At 35.4% G+C, this 11,040-nt stretch overlaps 2 protein-coding genes across 2 annotated transcripts; both read right to left on the minus strand.

Moving 5' to 3' along the window:
- Positions 1–465: 465 nt before the first annotated feature.
- LOC148934061 (uncharacterized) lies at positions 466–7,896 on the minus strand. Its single transcript, XM_089062166.1, has 6 exons — positions 7,739–7,896; positions 2,408–2,525; positions 1,824–2,042; positions 1,485–1,658; positions 1,296–1,402; positions 466–1,006 (listed from the first exon to the last, which is right to left on the minus strand). Exons 1-6 carry the CDS (start codon positions 7,894–7,896, stop codon positions 466–468), a joined length of 1,317 nt encoding a protein of 438 aa, XP_088918292.1.
- Positions 7,533–10,046, minus strand: LOC125217977 (uncharacterized). Its single transcript, XM_089062167.1, has 5 exons — positions 9,891–10,046; positions 9,271–9,489; positions 8,930–9,103; positions 8,786–8,883; positions 7,533–8,499 (listed from the first exon to the last, which is right to left on the minus strand). Exons 1-5 carry the CDS (start codon positions 10,044–10,046, stop codon positions 7,980–7,982), a joined length of 1,167 nt encoding a protein of 388 aa, XP_088918293.1. The 3' UTR covers positions 7,533–7,979.
- Between the last annotated feature and the right edge of the window lie 994 nt (positions 10,047–11,040).

Below are 11,040 nucleotides of genomic sequence, written 5' to 3' on the forward strand. Positions count from 1 at the left end.
AAATAGCCCTATTTATAGACTAAGGACCCTATGGTTGGTTCGACGTAACCTAGACATTCTGGAAAGAACCAACACAAAAAAAAACCGAATGGAGCTTATAGTTTGGCCCGACTCAACAAGGAAAATAAAATAGTCCAAAAATACTGAAATAACTAAACATGGAAATAAGTACTAAAATAACTTGCTACTTCTACTTTCCGCTGTAATCCTGATATATCTCAGGTGGTTTGATATTCTTCCACGGCCTCAGCTTCCTAGTGCCCGGCAGATCCGCCTTGTCTTGCTCCTCCACCGGCCTACTTGCATCGGCCGTCACTTCTTCCTCTGCATCTAACTATGGCTCTTCCTCATTCCTTGTGCCCTCTCCAGTGTGTTGGTTGTATCCTTAACGTTGACCCACCCTCCAAAGTGTATACAATTCAGCACATACAATAGTCCTACCAAACGCAGCTATTTGTATCACTCTCACTCCCATGGCGGTATGTAAAAATTGGGGGAGGCGGAAGTTTCACCGGGAAAGGGAGGCAGAGAGTTATCGGCGAATTGGTGCTGCCCCATTAGGAGAGTTTGATCATCCATCATGTTGAGGCCCGGGTCAGGGTAGAGCTGAGGTTGAGGGGGCATCATCCACTGAGCACTCATACTGGGATCAAATCCCAGTGCATTCACATTGTATTGAGGTTGTGCATCCAACCCCAACCCCATTCCATAGGCCTGCTGGTAGTTGGTGTTCTTGGAGGGTGCTGCAGCCACCCCAAAATCAATCATCCCTCCATTTGGCTGATAGCCAGCCCAAGACGATGTCCCCGCGTCCATTGTTGGCAGTGGAGGATACGGGTAGCTGTTGAAGTCGAGCGAGAAGGGCACGAACATGTCCGGATTGAAAAATGGAGAGGCGTGGCTTGGGAATGGCATCTTGGCCAATGCACACAGGCGCACATCGGATTGCTGAAGCTTCTCGCAGTGTTTGTCCAGCACACCTGGTGAGAACATCAGAGAGTGTATCCTGAGAAAGCGAGAGTGATGTATGATATCCATTAGTGTTAGAGTAGAGGAATCATTAGTGTTAGAGCAGAGGAATCTCTCGCGAACATTTTATGCACTTGTAATGAACATTTGCACATGTAATAAATGTTGTATAAACTTATAATAAACATGTAACGGACTAACCCTTATAATGAACATTATATGCATAATGTATTCACTACAAGAGGGCAGTTCATTACATGTACATAAAATGTTCATTACAAGTGCATAAAATGTTCATGATTTGTAAGAATGAGTTTGTATTTTACCTCCAATTGGGAGCTTGGCCTTCTGTGAAATCATCGGACTTCTGCCAAAGGGTGTGCTTTCTTGGCTGAGGGTTGATTTCGTGGAAGAACATCGGGGGCTGGTTCAGCTTCACAAAAAAACAACCAGTTTTATCTCATTCTCTTGCACAAAGTAGAAAGGAAAAATGAGTTAAAGAGAGAGAAGAAAACCTCGATTTCGAGGATGCCGGGGAGACCTTCGGGTAGGGAAATCCTTATGGCAGAGATATCAGACCACAGTATTTCGAGCTTTCTCTTGAGAGCTCCATCTAGCACCTCCCACACCATTTTGCGCTTCGCATAGTAAAATTTGGCGGTGATGTCGCCTTCATTCTTAGTCACCTTCTGCATGGCACGAGAGAAAGAGAGAAAATATGAATAAAGTTATACAGATGAATATAAAAAGTGTGTAATAAATTGAAAGTAACTTTCTAAATTTAGTATGTGACTGACTTTTTTTTGGATGGAACGAGTATTAACTAATATCATAATTAATTAATTTGAACATACCTCCCAAGTTCCGATCTGGAGGTGCACTGCCGGGAAATTGGAAGCCTTTAATTTCTTCGGAGATGCATATTCCTCCACTGTTCTTCTTGGCATATCCTTACCGGAAATAGTACGCTTCGCATTGTTCAAACTCATCTGCACCAGATTTAGGAAAGATGGAGTCTTACTGAGGGTCAGCCCAAGAGGGCTTGATTGGGATGAACTCTCTGCACTTCCTTCCTACAAATCCAAAAAGGCTATTAGTATTATACACTTTGGCTAACAGTCTTGTTTTTATTTTTTGTACTATTATAAGCACGACAAAATTAAAACACATCGTATGTGACCATTGACTATTGCAAGTGTTAAGGTATAAAGTTAAAAAAGGGAAAAAAAAGAATTGTATGGTTAGGAAAAGACATAATTTCATATCTTTTTCTTTTTTTTTCAAATGTGGTTTACAAGTATTGCACAATATTGCGCGTGCGAGCCAAAGATGGCGGCGCGAGCTAAGACAAATGCACAAATATAAGTTAAAAAATGAGGTTTTTTTTTCAACTAAAAATAAATAGAACCAAAAATGAAGATGATGAAGAAGTGAGAACCAGGTGGTTGTTCTCAAAGCCTGAAGAGGGTGAAATCCTCTTTGAGCCACCGGAATCTTCACCAGAGAAGCCTTCATGATTTGCAGTTTGAAAATCATGAGTTGGAAAATAGGCTTCACTATCATTCCAAAAAAAACTCGCATTACTATCACCCATATTTAATTTCTAATTAGCTAGCTTGATGTTGATTTTGTTGTGTGATGAATGCACATATGTTGCTGTTGGTATGGTATATATAGGCAGAGGGCGACTAAGGGAGTGAGAAACAGGAAGAGTTGAGAGAAGAAAGCAATGGGCTCACTATTTGACTTAAGATCATGAGCCAACAGCATTTTTGTGGTGGTAATGAGTAAATAAAAACTAGGGATATATATTGCTCTCTCTTTAATTATTGCTACCGGCTGATTTTTTATTTTGCTAAATTGAGATAAATATATTATAGCTAGTGAAAAATAAGTGAATTTATATGAGTTGTAGTTAATTTTCTTAAATTTTAATAAAATTATCTTAAGATTAAATAGGGTCAATTTGATCATGTGATCGAAGGATTATTTTTGAATCAGTTGTCGTGTATAACGTCATGGTACGGAATGGGATTGTCGTGTATTGTGTCATGGTACGGATGGTTTTAAATCATATGAAGTGTACATTTATGTTGCGTGCCGCGACTCATACGAGTTACCCTTTCATATTACTGTACCAAATAAAAATAAGAACAGTAAATTTATTCTTATAAAAATGGATTATATTTTTTTTCTGATTAAGTTGATAGGTAAAATAAGAACTATAAACTTTTCTTATCAAAATTGATTATAATTCATTGAAATTATGTTGATAGGTAACACTTATTTCTTTTATATATTTTTCATTATTAAATCTCATTTTTGTTTAATTGGGGTTCATTTGACCCAAGGAACTCTATTCTTTTCGAGGTTTGCCTCGTAAATTTTTGTTGTCATACTTTTACTTTAATGTATATTATTTTCTTCAAAACTTACTTTATATTTAATGACGGGTCCTTCTTCTAGATGTTAGTTAGGAAGTGAGAGATTTTAAAATTAAATAATCAAACTTTATTTTATTGAATTTGTTCAGTAGATATTAAATTTTGCTTTTGCTTTTATAAAATAGCAATGTGAAGTAAATGATGATAATGCGTATTAAAAAAAATTTAAAGAAAAAGCATAAAAGATCTAAAAATCTGTATGACCTCACTCTCCCCTTTCTATTATTTGACTTAATTTGATTGGTTCAAATTTTAAAAAATTAAATAAATATGAATGAAGAAAATTAGTGGAATTTGACTCCTATTTTATATATTAATTTTATAGTAAAAATGAAATTAATCAGTGGAATTTAATTCACACATTTATATAATATAGTATTAATTTTATAGTACAAAGTTAAATTAATTAGTGGTCTACCAAATTTATTACCAAAATCAATAAAAAGGAAATGAGACATGTTTTCATGCATGAATAATGAAATATTATTATTGTACATTAAAGGTACGTACTTCATCCATCTGCGGTATAAAGTCTTGTTTTGTACTCACAGTGGGTTTGAAAAATATGAAGGAAAACGGATGGAAAAAGTTAGTGGAATGTGAATTCAAGTTTTATTTATAAATTTTACAAGTATAATGATTTAATAGTGTGTAAAGTTCATTAAGTTGTGAATACTATATACTCCTCCGTCCGAAAAAATAATCTCATTTATGGACTATACGAGTTTTAATACACAATAGGTAAAGTGACAGAAAGAGCGAGTAAAACTGGATAAGTATGAATACAGAGAAAAAATGAGTAAAATGTTTCCATAAATATTAATTGGACAAATTTAGCGAACAAATCAAAATAAAAATTGAGACTATTTTTTTAGTAAGTAAAATTTATTTTCGCCATTTCCTGTAATATTTTATTATAAAATAAATTTATTTATAAATTCTATTACAGTTACACTTTAATTAATTTAAAAGAATATTTAAAATAAAATTTCATATATTCTAATTAAATATGCGAATAAGCCTTTTTGTTCTCTTTGTCATTTTTCTAAATTAGAATATTTATATTTATTTTTTTTCATTAAACCATTCATTGTAAATAAAAATAAATTATTTTACTAGTGTTATTACTCTGGATGATTACTACTATTTAAAAAGAAGGTTCTTTATATTATGAATAATTTAGTTTATGTTATCTTCATTTTATTTGAAATGAATGTTCATATGTATTTTAAGAAATTTACTTCAACTTTGGCAGAGTGTATTATCTTTTTTTAAAAAAATCATCTTTAAGTTCCAATCAGTTGACTTTAAAAGTCCAAATTAAATTAATCCATTATAGACAATAGATTCTGTAATTAGATCTTAATTTGTTTTTCTTAATATTTTGTTTTACAAGAACGAAAAAATTCTATAAACTTTACTACTAGTATTTGTTAAATAATAGCTACATAAATATCTGTTATAAACAAAGTAATGAAACAAAATATAAATGAAAACAACATTAAAGAAATTACATTTGTTAATAATTTAGCTATATGAATATTTATCAATGAATACAAATTCAAACTGAAAAGGCAAATGAAATCAGTGTATGAATGAAAACCAAAATAAATTGAAAAGGACAAGTCAAGTTTATTTGTCAATCAAACAAATTTATAAAAAAATACATAATAAAATTATAGTAATTGAATTGAATAGGATAATTGGGTATCAGTGAAATATCGTGATGGGCCAATGAATTTTCACAAACGTTAAAACAATAATATTAAAATTGTTATGATGAGGCAAAAAAAGCTTTCTACCCGTAGGCTACTGATACCGAAACTATTATTATCCACTAATACTATATTAAACCGTATTTTGGGGGTAGTTGTACCCCTTGTCCCAGTGTGCATCCGGCACTGGCTTCACGACAGCGTTATCTAAGCGACATCGACAATGATGATCCGAGACAACGGGTACAAGACCTCCAGGCTCCACCGCAACTTCGAGAACGGTGATATGTGACAACAGGTTCGAGACCTACAGTGACGATTGGCGCGACTCGGTGAGTGTCGGGGGAATCCAACCCGATGAGGTCTAATGTGCCAGAGCGTCGTTGGATGGACAATCCATTATTCTTTACATCTTCTGATGCGGATGAACAGTCGACGAATAGTAATAGCAATATTTTTCGATGCCGGTGTATGATTACGACGAGGATATATTCTATAAGCTCCCCGAACCACCGAAGAATAGTACTCCTTCCGTCCCCAAAGAGTATGAACTATTTCACTTTTCGTTCATCTCTAAAGAGTACGAACTTTCTAATTTTGAAAAATTCAAACAACATACTACCTTTATACATCATTTTATTTACAACTTATATCATTGTCATTAACACCTAAACCATTATAATAATGTGGACCCAACTATCCACTAACATTATTTCCACTACCCTTTCTCTTTCTCTTAATTTCCCTTATTTATTAAAACTCGTATGTCGATGTCGGTGTATTATAAGCCTGTATACAACGAGGATATATTCTATGAGCTCCCTGGAATGATGAGCAAATTTTCGTAAACTTCCGTAAAATTTGACGACGCTGCCGAAGAACGAGGGTGTTGTTGTCTATGACAATGAGGAGTACCACGAGGCTGAAGGAGGAAACCACCTCATGGGGTTCATGTTTGGGAATGTTTATTTCGGTGATGGAGCTAGGGCAACAATGCTTGTCAGGGTTAATGAACTCTCCGATTCCGTAAAAGTGACAATATGGAGCCGAAGGGTCGCACTGTAATTAGTGTGTACACAAATTCTACAAAAAGTGACAATATGGAGCCGAAGGGTCGCACTGTAATTAGTGTGTACACAAAGTCTACAAATTCAATTCCATATATTTAGTTTATTTTACCAAACATATGGTTTGGAATTGAACTAGTCCAATTCAATTCCATAGAATTTGAATTTCAATTCCAATTCCAATTCCATTTACCAAACCGAGCCTAAGTGAAAATGAAAACAATTTCACGTGGATGCATGTTTGTATTATCTCTGAATTGTGATTATGCTATATTTTCAAATTATGAGAATTAGAAGTCCATGTATTTAATGATCAAATTTAAAATTCGTGCAAAATAAAAAATACTCAAATTTCTTGTGTTACCTAATAAAACTATACCCATTTCTTTTTACAAAAAATCAATTGTTAATTACAAGTGCATACAAGGTGGCTAAAATTTTGTGTCTTCACGAGTTATATCCAAAAAACAATGTATAATATTAATAATATCATGAAAAAAAAGAAGAAGAAAACAATGGAATCTGACGATCTGATATGTAATTGATTACATGCATTATCTTAATACTGACCGTGCACTAATATTTTATACTCCCTCCGTCCCACTTAAAATCCAACATTTGAGAATCGGCACTTGATTTTATGTAGTGTTATTTTGTGAGTTAATGAAGAGAGAGTAAAGTAAGAGAGATGAAAAAGTAGAGATAGAGTTGTTTCCATTTAAGGAAACGTTTCATTTTTAATGTGACAATCAAAAAAGAAAAACGTTGCATTTTTTATGGGACAGAGGGAGTATATCAAATAAAATTAGGAACAAAATTTAATTGGATTATGGGTATATAAATTATAAATCATATAAAAATGAAGCATGTGCAGCCTTTGTTAGAAAGAGTTTCCAATTGAATGCACAATATATAGGAATTGAAAGTGACAGTGATAACTCACACACACAAACACGCACATGTGTGTAATAATAACAGTAGTGTTGATTTATTGTAGTTTTTATCCAAAGAAAGAAATCAAGATTAAGAGTCACACATTCCTTGACTATGATTGCGAAAGAGATAGCTGATTTGATTCTCATTTCTTATATTGGTCATCAACTCTCAAATTGGAAACCAATGTCGGCTCATGAACACTTTATTATTCATGGTATGCAAATATCATTGCCAAAGAGATAAAATTATTAATGGACAGTTTCATGGTTGGTGGAAGTGTGACGAGGGTTGCTGGCGCCCGCTTTCCCGTCGGCAGCGGTGTGTTGAGAATTACTGGATTTGCACGATATAGTTGGGCAAAATATTTCATTCATAAAAACATGTGTTAATGAAATAGCCTTGTTTATAGATTAAGGACCCTAGGATTGGTTCGACATAATCTAGACATTCTGGAAAGAACCAACAAAGAAAACCCGAACGGGGCTTATAGTTTGGGCCGACTCAACAAGGAAAATAAAATAGTCCAACAATACTGAAATAACTAAACATGGAAATAAGTACTAAAATAACTTGCTACTTCTACTTTGCGCTGTAATCCTGATATCACTCGGGTGGTTTGATATTCTTCCGTGGCCTCAGCTCCCTAGTGCTCGGCTGATCCGCCTTGTCTTGCTCCTCCGCCGGCCCGCTTGCATCCGGCGTCACTTCTTCCTCTGCATCTAACTCCGGCTCTTCCTCATTCCTTGTGTCTTCTCCGGCTGTCATCGAGGCACATTGTCCCACCCTCCAAAGTGTATACAAATCAGCACATACAATAGTCCTACCAAACGCAGCTATTTGTATCACTCTCACTCCCATGGCGGTATGTAAAAATTGGGGGAGGCGGAAGTTTCACCGGGAAAGGGAGGCAGAGAGTTACCGGCGAAATGGTGCTGCCCCATTAGGAGAGTTTGATCATCCATCATGTTGAGGCTCGGGTCTGGGTAGAGCTGAGGTTGAGGGGGCATCATCCACTGAGCACTCATACTGGGATCAAATCCCAGTGCATTCACATTGTATTGAGGCTGTGCATCCAACCCCAACCCCAATCCATTGTTGGAGGGTGCTGCAGCCACCCCAAAGTCAATCATCCCTCCATTTGGCTGATAGCCAGCCCAAGACGATGTCCCCGCGTCCATTGTTGGTAGTGGAGGATACGGGTAGCTGTTGAAGTCGAGCGAGAAGGGCACGAACATGTCCGGATTGAAAAATGGAGAGGTGTGGCTTGGGAACGGCATCTTGGCCAATGCACACAGGCGCACATCGGATTGCTGAAGCTTCTCGCAGTGTTTGTCCAGCACACCTGGTGAGAACATCAGAGAGTGTATCCTGAGAAAGCAAGAGTGATCTATGATATCCATTAGTGTTAGAGTAGAGGAATCATTAGTGTTAGAGCAGAGGAATCACTCGCGAACATTTTATGCACATTTTATGTAATGAACATTTTTGCACATATAATAAATGTTGTATAAACTTATAATAAACATGTAACGGACTATCCTTTATAATGAACATTATATGCATAATGTATTCACTACAAAAGGGCAGTTCATTACATGTACATTTACAAGTGCATAAAATGTTCGTGATTTGTAAGAATTAGTTTGTATTTTACCTCCAATTGGGAGCTTGGCCTTCTGTGAAATCATCGGACTTCTGCCAAAGGGTGTGCTTTCTGGGCTGAGGGTTGATTCCGTGGAAGAACATCGGGAGCTGGTTCAGAGAGAGAAGAAAATGAGTTTAAGAGAGAGAAGAAAACCTCGATTTCGAGGATGCCGGGGAGACCTTCGGGTAGGGAAATCCTTATGGCAGAGATATCAGACCACGGTATTTCGAGCTTTCTCTTGAGAGCTCCATCAAGCACCTCCCACACCATTTTGCGCTTCGCGTAGTAAAATTTGGTGGTGACGTCGCCTTCATTCTTAGTCACCATCTGCATGGCATGAGAGAAAGAGAGAAAATATGAACAAAGTTATACAGATGAATATAAAAAGTGAGTAATAAATTGAAAGTAACTTTCTAAATTTAGTATGTTACTGACTTTTTTTTTTTAATAGAACGAGTATTAGCTAATATCATCATTAATTAATTTCTACATACCTCCCAAATTCTGATCTGGAGGTGCATTGCCGGGAAATTAGAAGCCTTTAATTTCTCTGGAGATACATATTCCTCCACTTTTCTTCTCGGCATATCCTTACCGGGAACGGGGCGCTTCCCTGTGTTCAAACTCATCTGCACCAGATTTAGGAATGATGGAGTTTTACTCAGGGTCAGCCCAAGAGAGCTTGATTGGGATGAACTCTCTGCACTTCCTTCCTACAAATCCAAAAAGGCTATTGATATTATACACATTGGCTAACAATCTTGTTTTTATTTTTTGTAATATTTTAAGCCCGAAAAAATTAAAACACACGTGATCGATATATTTCATCTGGTATGGAATCATACTCGACCATTAACTTTTGCAAGTATTGTATAAAGTTAAACAAAAAAAAAGGGAAAAAAGGATTGTATGGTTGGGAAAAGACATAATCTCTTTTCTCAAATGTGGTTTGCAAGTATTGCACAATGTCGCGCGTGCGAACCAAAGTTGGCGGCGCGCGCTAAAACAAATGCACAAAAATAAGTATAAAAAATGAGGTTTTTTTTTTTGTTGATATCTTATTTCATCTAAAAAAGAATAGAACCAAAAATGAAGATGATGATGAAGGAAGAACCTGGTGATTGTTCTCATAGCATGAAGAGAGTGAAATCCTCTTCAAGCCACCGGAATCTTCTCCAGAGAAGCCATCATGATTTGCAGTTTGAAAATCATGAGTTGGAAAATAGGCTTCACTATCATTCCAAAAAACACTCTCATCACTATCACCCATATTTAATTTCTAACTAGCAAGCTTGTTGGTGATTTTCTTGTGTTATGAATATACATGTTGTGGTACGGTATATATAGGCAGAGGGCGACTAAGGGAGTGATGAGAAACAGCAAAGAAAGCAATGGGCTCACTGTTTGACTTATGATTATGAGCCAACAACATTATCTTTTGGTGGTAAAGAAAACATAAAAACTAGGGATATATATTGCTATCTCTTTAAATATTGCTATCGGCCAATTTTTGATTAGGCTAATTTGAGATAAATTTATTATAATAGCTAGGGAAAATTTATATGAATTGTAGTTAATTTTCATAAATTATACTAATAAAGTTATCTTAAGACTAATTGAGGTCAATTTGATCATGTGATCGAAGGATTATTCGAATCGGTTGTCGTGTGTATCATTATGGTATGGAATGAAGTTGTCGCGTATAGCGTCATGGTACATAATGGTTTTAAAACATATAAAGTGTACTTTTCTGTTACTTGTCGCGACTCGTAGGAATATTACCCTTTCATATTACGTGTACCAAATTAAAATAAGAGCAATATATATTTATTCGTATCAAAATGGTTATAATATTTTGAAATTAAGTTGATAGGTAAAATACGAAGAATAAATTTATTCTTATCAAAATTGATTATAATTCATTGAAATTATATTGATAGATAACACTTCTTTCTTTTATATATTTTTCATTATTAAATCTCATTTTTGTTTAATTGGGGTTCATTTGACCCAAGGAACTTTAATGTATACTCCCTCAGTCCCACTTTAGGTGTCCCGATTTACCATTTTCGGGTGTCCCACTTTAGGAGTCCCGATAGGAATATTCTATAAATGGTATTAGGTCTCATATTCCATTAACATTTTTTCACTCACATTTTATTATAAAACTAATTAAAAAAGTAGGGACCACATTTCCCTATCTTTTTTCATCAATTTTCCTTTATATTTCTTAAAACTCGTGCCGAACTCAACTGGGATTCCTA

This window comes from Salvia hispanica, chromosome 1, assembly GCF_029641045.1.
Source record: "Salvia hispanica isolate PSC_SH4W2 chromosome 1, Shi_PSC_v1, whole genome shotgun sequence".
Taxonomy (NCBI): Eukaryota; Viridiplantae; Streptophyta; class Magnoliopsida; order Lamiales; family Lamiaceae; genus Salvia; species Salvia hispanica.

Excerpts from the sequence above, each read along its gene's own strand:
- LOC148934061 (XM_089062166.1), bottom strand. The coding sequence starts at position 7,896 with ATGACAGCCGGAGAAGACACAAGGAATGAGGAAGAGCCGGAGTTAGAT. Across the intron at positions 2,526-7,738 it reads AAGAATATCAAACCACCCGA|TGAAGCCTATTTTCCAACTC; the intron begins GTGATATCAGGA and ends TTGGAATGATAG. Across the intron at positions 1,007-1,295 it reads GGCCAAGCTCCCAATTGGAG|GATACACTCTCTGATGTTCT; the intron begins GTAAAATACAAA and ends TCGCTTTCTCAG.
- LOC125217977 (XM_089062167.1), bottom strand. The coding sequence starts at position 10,046 with ATGGGTGATAGTGATGAGAGTGTTTTTTGGAATGATAGTGAAGCCTAT. Across the intron at positions 9,104-9,270 it reads TCCAGATCAGAATTTGGGAG|ATGGTGACTAAGAATGAAGG; the intron begins GTATGTAGAAAT and ends CATGCCATGCAG. Across the intron at positions 8,500-8,785 it reads GGCCAAGCTCCCAATTGGAG|GATACACTCTCTGATGTTCT; the intron begins GTAAAATACAAA and ends TTGCTTTCTCAG.